At 39.7% G+C, this 11,793-nt stretch overlaps 1 protein-coding gene across 2 annotated transcripts in view; it reads left to right on the forward strand.

Moving 5' to 3' along the window:
• The window catches only part of MORC3 (MORC family CW-type zinc finger 3), a 40,296-nt gene extending 31,532 nt beyond the window's left edge, over positions 1 to 8,764 (forward strand). The window contains exons 15-17 of one of the 2 annotated variants that reach the window (XM_086675943.1): positions 2,923 to 3,811; positions 5,026 to 5,183; positions 8,573 to 8,764. In XM_086675943.1, coding sequence (XP_086532069.1) covers positions 2,923 to 3,811; positions 5,026 to 5,183; positions 8,573 to 8,726 — 1,201 coding nt within the window. In that variant the 3' untranslated portion in view covers positions 8,727 to 8,764. Of the gene's footprint in view, positions 1 to 2,922; positions 3,812 to 4,240; positions 4,993 to 5,025; positions 5,184 to 8,572 lie in introns of those variants that run through there. The other variant, XM_086675944.1, reaches the window with a different exon arrangement.
• Positions 8,765 to 11,793: the final 3,029 nt, after the last annotated feature.

The following is an 11,793-nucleotide window of genomic DNA, read 5'->3' on the forward strand; positions in this document are numbered from 1 at the left end:
ATAATGCCCTTCTGAGAAGCTGTAGTTCCGTGCATGTAAGAAGTCTTAGGGATAAGTTAATTTGCTTTTTTGTCTAAACAAAACCCCCACCCCACTTATGCCACCTATTTAAAATAATTTTTAAAATATCAGTTGTATTCGTTGTGGATTTGATTGAATTTTCACCTCTTTCAAATTCTATATAGTATGAAAGTTCCTGCTTTTAGAATTACCAGTATTTAAGAAAAACATGAAGTAGTTAATAGTATATGACACTATAATGTCAGGTGTGACCTGTAAGTTCTTAGCTCGTGGCAAGCTGTGTATGTTGGATGAGTGGATGGAGAGGGAGAGAGAAAGAAATGTATGAGTGATATGTAAATTGAACAGTTAGGTCTCTTGACTGGTCAGGAAAGGCTTTGTAATGAGATACAGTACTTGGTTCCTGAAATTCTAAAAGCAGTTCTCTGTGCAGGTGGCCCATTCAGAGGGAATAGAATGAACACAGGTGAGGAAGAAAACAGGATACCAACAAACTAGGGCATCAGACTGACTGTATTATACTTGGTCTTTTGTTGGAAAACCAACATTGAAAGGAGGTTCTCTGAGATAGCGGGATGGGATTTTCTGAGAGGTTTTATTGCCTTCATTAAATCCTCAGGGATTTTTGACCTCCAAAAAGATTAGAAAGTATTGCTTTTATGCGTATATACATCAGGAGGGCATGTTCTAAAATAGTTTGCTGTTTGTAGCCTACATTTTAGAGGCGTATTTGGGGGCTGGGTTGCTACTTAACTAAGAACTTGTGTGAATTTTTTTTTGTAACTAGTCTCCTTAATATTTTTGACTTTTCTTCTTAAAGATGGTTCCAAACAAAGTAAGAAAAAACAATATCTGTAAAGCTTACAGACAAAAGATAATGGAAGTTATTCTTTAAAGTGATTTATTCCATCCAAGTAGAAGAAGAGAATAGAAATTTTTCATTAATTTTTAAAGCCTGAAGAATTTGCAATTTGAGTTTGAGAAAAACAGAAGCTTTAAGAATAAAGCCAAAGACTGTGGAAAGGTGGTACCGAAACTGAATCTTAAGAAAGATAAATAGCAATTAGCCTGGTAAGAAAAATAGGGCAGCTCCCAGTTAAATGATTAACTCCATGGAAGCCCAGGCATGCTCTAAACTCAGAAGCATCGAGTACTTGTTAAGGTAGAAAATGGGTGAGTACAGGAGGCTTATTTGAGAGTTTAAGGAAGAGTCGTTCTCTAGACCTCTTCACAACCTGCTGAGTCTGTTGACGTGACTTCTCTGTCAGAAGGCAAGACATTTTCTTTTTGGGCCAGTTTCACTGCTGACAGTGTGGGGGAACCACTCTTCTGAAACAGGAGGGGTAAGGGAACATTTGAATACTAAATGGTAAGAAATCCCCCTTCCTTCTTCCCCTCTTCAGGCTCCCAAGAGAAAAGCCCTAGACGGTGCTGAGAGTTGGAGCACGCTTGGAATCACAGGGCCAGCCCTCACTGCTTCCATTCAGCCTCACTCTGAAACATAGAGATAGGCAGGGATCACCACATGTACCAACTGAAACAAAGGGAGTAGCAGAAACCTTTGGAATTTACTGGGAGGTGGGTAGGTGTTGAACAGACACATACTTAGAAAAGATAAGCAGGTAGAGGGTAGAAAAAGGAAAAGACAAGATACAGGAGGGCCAATGTCTCAATAAAGGAATTTCAGACTGGGAAATCGGAGAAAACCAAGGGGAGGAAGTAGCATGAGACTTAACTTCCACCAAATACTCAGCAAAAATGTCTGGGGAAAGATCCATTCTGGGGCATCTGAGTGGTTCTGTCGGTTAAGCGTCCGACTTTGGCTCAGGTCATGATCTCACAATTGGTGAGCTCGAGCCCCACGTTGGGCTCTGTCCTGACAGTGTGGCGCCTAGAGCTTGCTTCGAGTTGTGTCTCCCTCTCTCTCTACCTCTCTCCTGCTCATACTGTCTCTCTCTCTCTCTCTTTCAAAAATGAAGAAACGTAAAAGAAAAAAAAAAGAAAAAGATCTATTCTAAGAAACATCATGAAATTTTAGAACACAAGGGAAAATAATTTTTTTCGGGAGGGGAAAACACAAGTTACCTGCTAAAAGATCAGGAATTAGAATGGCAGGAACACTGAATGGTACATGATCCTGGAATGATGCTTTATAAAAACCAAGCAGGCCATAAAATTGAGAAGTGAGTAAAGATACTTTTCAGGATGTAAAGTTTTATATTTTTTATGTCCTGTGTACCCTTTCTCAAGATTTTATTGGAGATTGTGCCCCCTTGCCATGAGAGAGTAAAGCCAAGCAGAAGAAGAACCTTTCTTGAGATGGAGAAATATGAGGGCTAACACATAGGACCCAAACAGCAAACCAGGACAGATATCACTCTAAGGGGGGAAAAAGACAATCAGTTGGAGGTAAATTCAAAGAAAACCAAGCTGATGAGCAAAATGAGGTGATTTTTACTGCAGGGGAAGTGGAAGGATAGGGTATGCTGGTTTAGTTGGTGTGGCTCCCCTCTGATTACTGAACACTGGTAAAAATTACAGTGAGCGAACGGGAATGGTGCAGAGCCGAGAGCTCGCTCGGATACAAAGAATAGACCTGGCTGGGTTGCGGAGCTCCGTTTTGGGCGTGGATATGTTGAAATGCCCAGAGACATCAAATGAAGGGATGTTTGGCAGTATGTAGAGCTGGTACTTGAAAGCAGCCTCAGTAGTCTAATTGTTTCCTCCACTGTGTAAGGAGAAAATCCTCTTCATCAAATCATCGAGGAGTACTGTGTCATTTTTTTAAACGAGCACGGACATTTCTTAGAATTTTAAGATCGTTAGATTGCTTCAAGGTCATCTGTTTTGTTCATTTCTATATTGTATAGTCTTATATTTTCTATATAAAATGTTTTCCAGCCTGAAACGGAGACTTTCTACTCGTTCGTCAATTCTGAACTCCAAGACTCGGAGATTGAGTAATCAAGCATTTGAAAATTCAGCTTATAAAGATGATGACGATGAAGATGTCATCATCTTGGAAGAAAACAGTACTCCCAAACCTGCAGTAGATCATGATGTTGAAGTGAAATCAGAACAGAGTCACATGGAGCACAGTGGCCTGCAGGTGGAGCCTGTGGCCGAGAAGGAGCCTTGTGGCCAGACTAGCTCATCGGGCGCCTCGTCATCCCGGTGTGATCAGGGAACTACTGCGGCCACCCAGACTGAAGTCCCGGGTGTAGTTGTTAAAAAGGAGGAAACCCTTGAAGATGACATAGATGCCAGAAATGACGCGGCTGCGCTGCCCTCCTGTGTGGAAGCTGAAGGCAAAACACAGGACACCCAGGAAGCCTTTGATAAATCTGCGGCTGATGCTGGTTGCCAGTTAAATGAACTGAGAAATGAGCTGCTTCTAGTGACCCAAGAAAAAGAAAATTATAAGAGACAGTGTAATGCGTTCACTGACCAAATCAAAGGGTTACAACAGAGGATACTGGAACTGAACGACAAATACGTGAAGAAGGAGACGTGCCATCAGTCTACCGAAACTGATGCTGTGTTTTTACTTGAAAGTATTAATGGCAAATCTGAAAGTCCGGACCACGTGGTGTCTCAGTATCGGCAAGCTTTGGAAGAAATAGAAAGGCTGAAGAAACAGTGTAGTGCTCTGCAACACGTAAAGGCCGAGTGCAGTCAGTGTTCCAACAGTGAGAGCAAAAGTGAAGTGGACGAAATGGTTGTGCAGCTGGATGACGTGTTTAGACAGCTGGACAAGTGCACTGCGGAGAGGGACCAGTATAAAAGTGAGGTGAGTGTGTCAGCCAGCGTGGTAAGAGTCATGGGAGTCCCCGGGCATCTAAAGCATAAAGAGCTGCCAGTGGCTAGATTAGAATAGATTACGTAACAACCTGTTTATTGACTCTGCTCCCCCACTGCTTCTCAGCTGGGGAGGCGGTCCTGGGGGGCATATGGACACGTGTGTTGAGGAGATGGGCATTACGGGAATTTTAACGTAGTGACAGGTATGGTAAATTTACTATAGGGTACTGGAAATTTCTAGATAATGAAGGATTGTCCTGCTCAGAATACCGTTCTCCTTCCCATTGAGGCACTCAGTTACTAAATATAGGGAACTTCACATCCATTATTAACAGGCCTTGCAAAAACCACACAAGGTGGATGATGTCCTCATTTTATAGAGACAGCCTGTATTAGTTACGATCGGGTCTGCCGGCAGGAGACGGAGACGAACATCCAACTGGCGGTTCCGCAGGCCTCAGAGACAGCAGGCTCCTACGTTGTTGCTTCGCTTCTCCGCATGCCGTTATGGTCGGAGGTGGCCCTCCGGGTCCAGTCCTCATGTATCTACATTCCAAGCAGCAGGACAGAGGAGGGGTGTGGTCCCTGAAAGTCGCTTCCGTTCCACCTGTCAGAACTTAGCCACCTGGCTAATGGGCGCCTTGGAACTGTAGTCTTTATTCAGGGGTTCCTTTACTGAAGGAGAAGGAGAAAAATGGTAGGTGTCAGGCGTCAAGTAGTAGCCTCTGTGTGTACTCTCCATTCAAATTTGGGTCGCTTCTTCCAAAAACAAGTATTTTACGTATCCTGTTAACGTGGCGTTTGAAAGAAGGGTTTTTCTGCGAAGAATTTGGAAACAGCAGTGTGCTGCTCTTCTGCCCCCTCTTCCTGGAAATAATGCGGACGTAACAGCTCATCTGAACATTCATCTTGATGTATTGGCTTGGAGCCAGATGACAAAATATATAAAAATCAATGTAAGCTTTCTGTTGTAGCGTCCAGCTGGTGAGTGTGTGCAAGAAATGAGAGCCACTTCGGTATTGTTTCCAGTGTGACGAAATGTCGAGGTGACACCAAACAGAGGAAGCTTTTTTTTTTCTGTGGGGTTTTTGCCCTTTTTTGATGGTAATGTTCATCACTCAGGTTTTCTACATGTCTTAGCTTAAATTTGCACTTTGGCATTAGTTCTAAATTTTACACTCAATAAATTTTTTTTTTTGTCAGGTTGAATTATTGGAAATGGAAAAATCACAAATGCGTTCACAATGTGAAGAACTGAAAACTGAAATTGAACAATTAAAATCCACAAATCACCAGTTAGGAGCAGATGTTTCAACTTCAAGTAACATTGAGGAGTCTGTAAATTATACTGACGGGGAAAGGTAATAGTACACCAGGCATTCCTCTGGGGCGGCCCGCGTGGTTAGCGTGATATTTATTTGCAAGCACACATCAGACAGATACTGTTCAATCAAAAGAAGTACACATCCTCATCCTTCCCTTCTAGGAAAGAACAGTGGAAGTTCAGCTTAAGAGACACAGGAATTTGGGAGGAATAAATAAAGCACGGGTGGTTGGTTAGAGTGGTTTGGAATGCTGTTTGGGGAAAAGTGGAAATTGAGTTAGCTATCACAGAAGAGGGTGGATTTGGCCATGACTAAAAGACAAGGGACTATTTCGTGAAACTTACTTTTTCACCTGGATTTCTTTTACTTTTGTTCTTGGCCCCATTTCTTTATGGTTTGCTGTCCTCATTTTACTCTGTGACCTCCCAATCTTAACTTTTAGGTAATCACAAAGTTACTAAAAATTGCCATAGTTCAGGTGGTTAGTAGGAAGAAGTCTTCTGTGGAAATAAGAAAATAGTAAATGAACGGTTACCCTATGGGCTTGGGGTTTTGTTTCAGTGTTGAGAGTAGGGGAGGCAGACGTTCAGGTGGGCAAGGGTGATGGTGCTGCTGATGTGTTGATGTCTTACCATCTGAAAGTAGCTGTTAGGGCCCAAACTGGGCAACTCTTCCTGCTAATACAGAATGACTGCAGACTGAAAAGGCACTGTTGAGAAATGATCTCCCGCCATCGTCTCTTGACATCAGTTATATTATTACCTTGTTTTTTAACTTAAGTTTTTGAAGGATTTCAGTAAATCTGTTCATACACATGGAGCAGAGCAGTACAGAAAAGCCTGGAGGGCTAAGGCTCAGAAGCGATGTTTCTGGGAACCCCAGGCATCTGTGGTGCTTGTAGAAATGCAGATCCTTGGACTGCAGTGTACTTTATTTAATTGGAAACTTTTTTTCTTAATGTTTATTTATTTTCCAGAGAGAGAGAGAGAGAGAGAGAGAATCCCAATTAGGCTTCGTGCTGTTAGCACAGAGCCTGATGCGGGACTTGAACTCATGAACCGTAAGATCATGACCTGAACCGAAATCAAAGAGTCGGACGCTTGCTGAGCCATCCAGGCGCCCCTAAACTTTTGGAAACTTCTTTAGAAATTTTTAAGCAATCTCTAAGATGGTTCTCTTGCACACTGATCTTTGAGTAACTGATGATCTTTGATCTTTTATTTTTTATTTACTTTTTTTTTAACTGATCTTTTAAACCTGTGCTTTCCAAAATAGTATAGGTATATACTACTTGAAATTTAGCTAGTCTGAATTGAGATGTGCTTTAAGTATAGAATAAAAAATAAAATTTTGGGGTGCCTGGGTGGCTCAGTCGGTTGAGCGACCGACTTCGGCTCGGGTCATGATCTCACGGTTTGTGAGTTCGAGCCCCGTGTCGGACTCTGTGCTGACAGCTCAGAGTCTGGAGCCTGCTTCTGATTCTGTGTCTCCCTCTCTCTCTGCCCCTCCCCCACTCATGCTCTGTCTCTCTCTGTCTCAGAAACAAATAAACATAAATAAATAAAATAAAATTTTGAAGCTTTAGTATGAAAAAGGAAAAGGATGTAAAATACCTTATTAATAACATATTTTGAGGGGTGCCTGGGCGGCTCAGTTGGTTGTGTGTCCAACTTCAGCTCAGGGTGTGATCTCACAGTTCATGAGTTCGAGCCCCATGTTGGGCTCGCTGCTGTCATTGTGGAGCCTGCTTCAGATCTTCTGTCCCTCCTCTCTGTCTGCCCCACTCCCCCACCCCCTGCTCACGCTCACTGTCCCCAAAACAAAATAAACATCAAAAAAAAAAAAATAATGTACTTTGATTATGTGATGAAATAATATTTTAGTTACATTGGGTTACATGTAGAACTACAGTTAAGTTTACAGTCGCATTTTACTTTTTACTTTGGCTATTTGAACATTTTAAATTGCGTATGGAGTTCAGAATCTTTCTCTTGGACAGTGCTGTTCTGTACACTAAAAATAAGAATCTGTGGCATGTCCGGTGGACAGGAGGAATCAGCCAGGGATGATCAAAAGACTTAAAGAAAAGGACATGTAAGAGGTCACTGGGTCCTACTAGTCTTTTGCCAACTTTTCATGTAGATAAAAAGTTGTGGTTGTGATAAAGAGGATATTCTTGGTAAGGATATAGAATGGTTAATAACTTCTGAAAAGCAAAGCAGAAACGCGTTTGAACCATGGGCCTCCGATCGAAGATGAGTGGGGAAGCTTGGACAAAAAATGGTTGGCGTGGGAATGGTGTAAAATTTTGTCTAAGGACCAACAGAACCTTACCCTGTAAGCTCACAAAACATGCTTAAAATCACATTTCTGTGCATTGTCAACCCAAGGATGAGTATCTTGACTCTTCAGAGATTTCCACCTTAGGTCAGTATCTTAAGTAAATGTGGGCTGCCTTCATTTGGGAGGGGGAGGGGGACAGAATAAGAGCAACTGTAACATTCAGGCCCTTGGTTTCACTCAGTCTTTTGAAGCAAAGGCTGCTGAATAATTGTAGGTATTTAAAGTCTAGGATGTTGATATTCAGATATGTGTATTTCATTTGGAAGGAATGATAATGATCATCTAATCCAGAGATTCCCAGTATTTTTAGCAAAACACCATTCCCTATAAATGCATAGTAAAATGGGCAGCCTGTGAACTTTAGCGTATGAAAGGTCCAGGGAGGTCCTGCATCTAAAAAAACTTGTTTAACATTATTTAGCCCAAAGTTTTGTGAGCTTATGACCCCTTGAACCATTTCCTTTTCCTCTTACACAAGGACGGTATCTCATAGAAATGTTTTAGAGAACAAATCCGTTTTTATTTTCCTCACAAGCTGAAATTCAGAGATGCATTCTTTTTTTTTTTAAGTTTATTTATTTATTTTTGAGAGCGAGAGAGAGAGAGAGAGAGAGAGGGCACGAGCTGGGGAAGGGCAGGGAGAATCCCAAGCAGAGAGCCCCTTGATGAGGGGCTGGATCTCACCAGCCCTGAGATCATGACCTGAACTGAAATCAAGAGTCAGTTGCTTAACTGACTGAGCCACCCAGGTGCCCCCTAAGAGATGCATTCTATTCTTAGACCAGCGTTCTCACTAGTATACCCCTACTGTTTTCCAGGTGATAATATTTTATATTATAAGTAACATCTTGCAATTAAATGTATTTCACCAGTCCATGTTTTCTTCAGCTGCAAATTAAAATCGTATTAGTTGGAACCAGAGCCACTAGTTTTATGAAACACTCTACTTACCAAGAGATGAGTACTTATGTATTAAATTATTAAGTTAAGCGACTTCATGTATCACTTAAATTTTAGGCTCTATGTGAATATTAAACTGTGGTAGGACGTTCATCTAATAGATGTAATATTTCTATTTGCAGCCTCAAACTTCGATCTCTTCGAGTTAACGTAGGACAGCTGTTGGCCATGATTGTACCTGATCTCGATCTTCAGCAAGTGAATTACGATGTTGATGTGGTTGATGAAATTTTAGGGCAAGTTGTCGAACAAATGAGTGAAATCAGTAGTACCTAAGGTATATTTTATGTGAGATAATAAAAATATTTGCTTAATCTTTTTGGTTGTACAGCTTTCAAAATGTAAACAATTTTGTTTTATAGATATGATAGGTAACAGACTGAAGAACCATAATCTCTACTGTATTCTATGCATTCAAGTGTGGTCACAAATACTGTGGACACATTATCACACCTTTTGAAATGCCTGTGAATCATTGGTACTGAGCAGCTGAATAGCTAACTCAAGATTCGGTTTTGAAATGTAAATATTTGTAATTAAGTCTGCACATATTTTTTTATTCCCCTAGAGGACTTCAGTGTTTTTCGCCAAGAGCTCTTCAGGTTGCCCCTAGCCTTTGTGCAATCTTTTCTGGTTCCCAAAGTATTTTTCTCTGAAGCGAGGGCTGTGCCATACTACAGATGGAAATGTTACCTTTGGTTTTCTTACGGAGAAGTTTAAACAGGATTTTTTTAAAAATGGAATTATACTCCTGATAAGAGAAGTTGTAAGTGAATTGACCCGTAATGTTTCTTTTCTATAAATTCTTATCTCCTGAAATATTTTATTCATGGAAATAAGGTAAGCAGAAACTCTCCATCCATTTTGCCAGGATTTTCCTTGTGTCAGGACTGCCAATCATGGTTAAATGCAGTGTTTTTATAGAACAAAGAAATGATCTTCAGTATAAAAAAGTATCAAAAATATTAAATGTCCCACCACATTTACTTTGAAGCCCATTTTTGGCTGCCTAGTCAGCATGGAGTGGGCACAATAATTGTTGAATATTTCTTTTTGTGAAATTTCCTGTACAGCCTTATGTAGGATTACTACAGGTTAATGAGAGTTGAGGAAGACAATCTTTCTCAAACAGAACAGCATACCTTTCATTATATTACAGACCTAGGTGTTTTATATGTCTTGGAGGTAAGCAGAAAACTGCCCTAGGATTATAGTATTACATGCCATAAAAATTAATGCTTTATTGGTCCCATGTTTGTGCAATTTTAAAGAGATGGCTTTCTATTAAGTATAACTATGTATATATTAATTAAGAATCGTATTTTCCACAACGGAAATGTGCATTATTTTTTTTCAAAGTTTTATCATTGCTATTTATTTTTACTTTTGTTTCTGAACATTCAATACATGTTTCTTTTGTATGTATGCTTAATTACATGTCTTTCATATACAATATTAAATTTTTACTGTACATTAACTTCTAAAAAAAGCAAATAAATGAAAGTTGTTTTTATTTGCTTGATAAAGTAATTGAAAGTGTATTTTTGGTATGAAGCTGGTTTTCTGTCCTAATTGTATCTGCCCAAATTTTAAAATATCTTGTAATAAAGTAAATATATATATATATATATATGATAGCTAACTCTTCAGATACTACTTTTAAAGAATTCTATATTCAGATTATATTTTGGAAACTAAAACTCATTGAAGACCCTCAAGTTGAGCTCATTTTACTATATTAATTACAAGTTCTGTTTAGGAGACTAAGACTGTTTCCATTAAGACTCTAAAGACTGAGCTCATCTTGAGAAAATGCGTGAGTGCGTGCGTATGTATGTGTATTTTACACTCGAGAAGAGACTTTTTCCTCTGTAAATCATTTAGGCTAAAGAAATCTTGCTTAAGTGATAGCAATGTAGAGCATGTCTAAGTTTGTGAATATTTATGTAGCAGTTCTTTCTGGAATTTGCTATTTTCCCCTTCTTTGGGTCAGCTATATTCTTGCAAAAATATATATTTTATATGGCTGTTATCTTGCTTAATGGGAAAGTTAGGCATAGGATTAGTAAATTTGCTTGCTAAATTGGTTCTTTGGAAGTACTTACATATATTTCACCTTTTAAGCAAATATTGCCAGGATACAATTCTTTGAAAATGTAGCTAACAAAATTTAACAAAACAACAACATGGGTTTTCATGTATATATCATATTTAGGTAGAGGTGTCTGTCTTCTGTTGTTAAGTTAAATTTGTAAAAGGCTAATGTGGGAGGACAGTGGTGTTTAAACTAGTTACTACTGTAAAACAAAAACAGTATGAGGAAGTAAACCAGCACAGTCCACAATCCCTATAAACAGGACCCGCTTTAATTAGCTAAGTGTTCACACAGCAGGACTGGTGTGTGGCATATCAGTGTGTTTTTTATTTGGGCCTCAAATTCCTAATGTGGGCGGTACTGCTGGTGACTCTGCCCATGGTCTCAAGACACTTAATTCTTGTAATCAGCAGCTCGTTAGGTCATTATTTGTCATTGAAGAATAATTAAATACATCTGGTGGTTCTCACCCCTTCCCCCCCCCCCCCAGGTGCATATTAGAATCACCTGGGGAGTTTTTAGAAATCCCAATGCAAGGATGCACCCCATACTAATTCAGAGTCTGGGTTTGGGCCCAGATATCAGGTTTGTTTTTTGTGTTTTTTGTTTTTTTAAGGCCTCTCTGTGTGCCGTCAGAACTGAGAACCATTGATCTATACCTTCCTGTGGTGAGTGTTTACAGGTGTTGAACTCAGTTCGTTCCTGAAACAAACTCAGGATTGGCAGGGCTACTTTCTCACTGGGTCGAGCCAGGAGGGAGAAAAAGAAGCAGAGATGGCGCCCAAGTTAGAAATGTAAATGGAACAGAATGGGATCAAGTGGAAAGGCTTTTACCCACTGCTTCCCCAAAGTTAACCACGGTTGCTTTTTGTAGGTCCTTCCAGAAAATATTAGCTGCATACATATACACATTCATATATATGCATTCAGTTTATATTAAATTTTTATATCTTTATATTTGATTATATATTTGTATCTCAAGTTTACACAAAGATGGTACACCAGATAATTGGTATCTTAACATTTCCATGTTACTTTTTTGAACAGGTTTGGTAACATTCTGTGATCTGCATATGCTCCTAATGCTCATTTATTTCTCATGTTTTGACATTACAGAATATACTGTGGAAGTTAATACACACCACACACACTTTTATAAGTATACCCAGAGTGTAAATTCTTTGCAGTGAATATTGATAGGTCAAAGAGTGTATGCTATGTAACTTTTAATAAATGTTACCATCCAAA

Source organism: Puma concolor, chromosome C2, assembly GCF_028749965.1.
Source record: "Puma concolor isolate L17-30 chromosome C2, mPumCon1.1.hap2, whole genome shotgun sequence".
Lineage (NCBI taxonomy): Eukaryota > Metazoa > Chordata > Mammalia > Carnivora > Felidae > Puma > Puma concolor.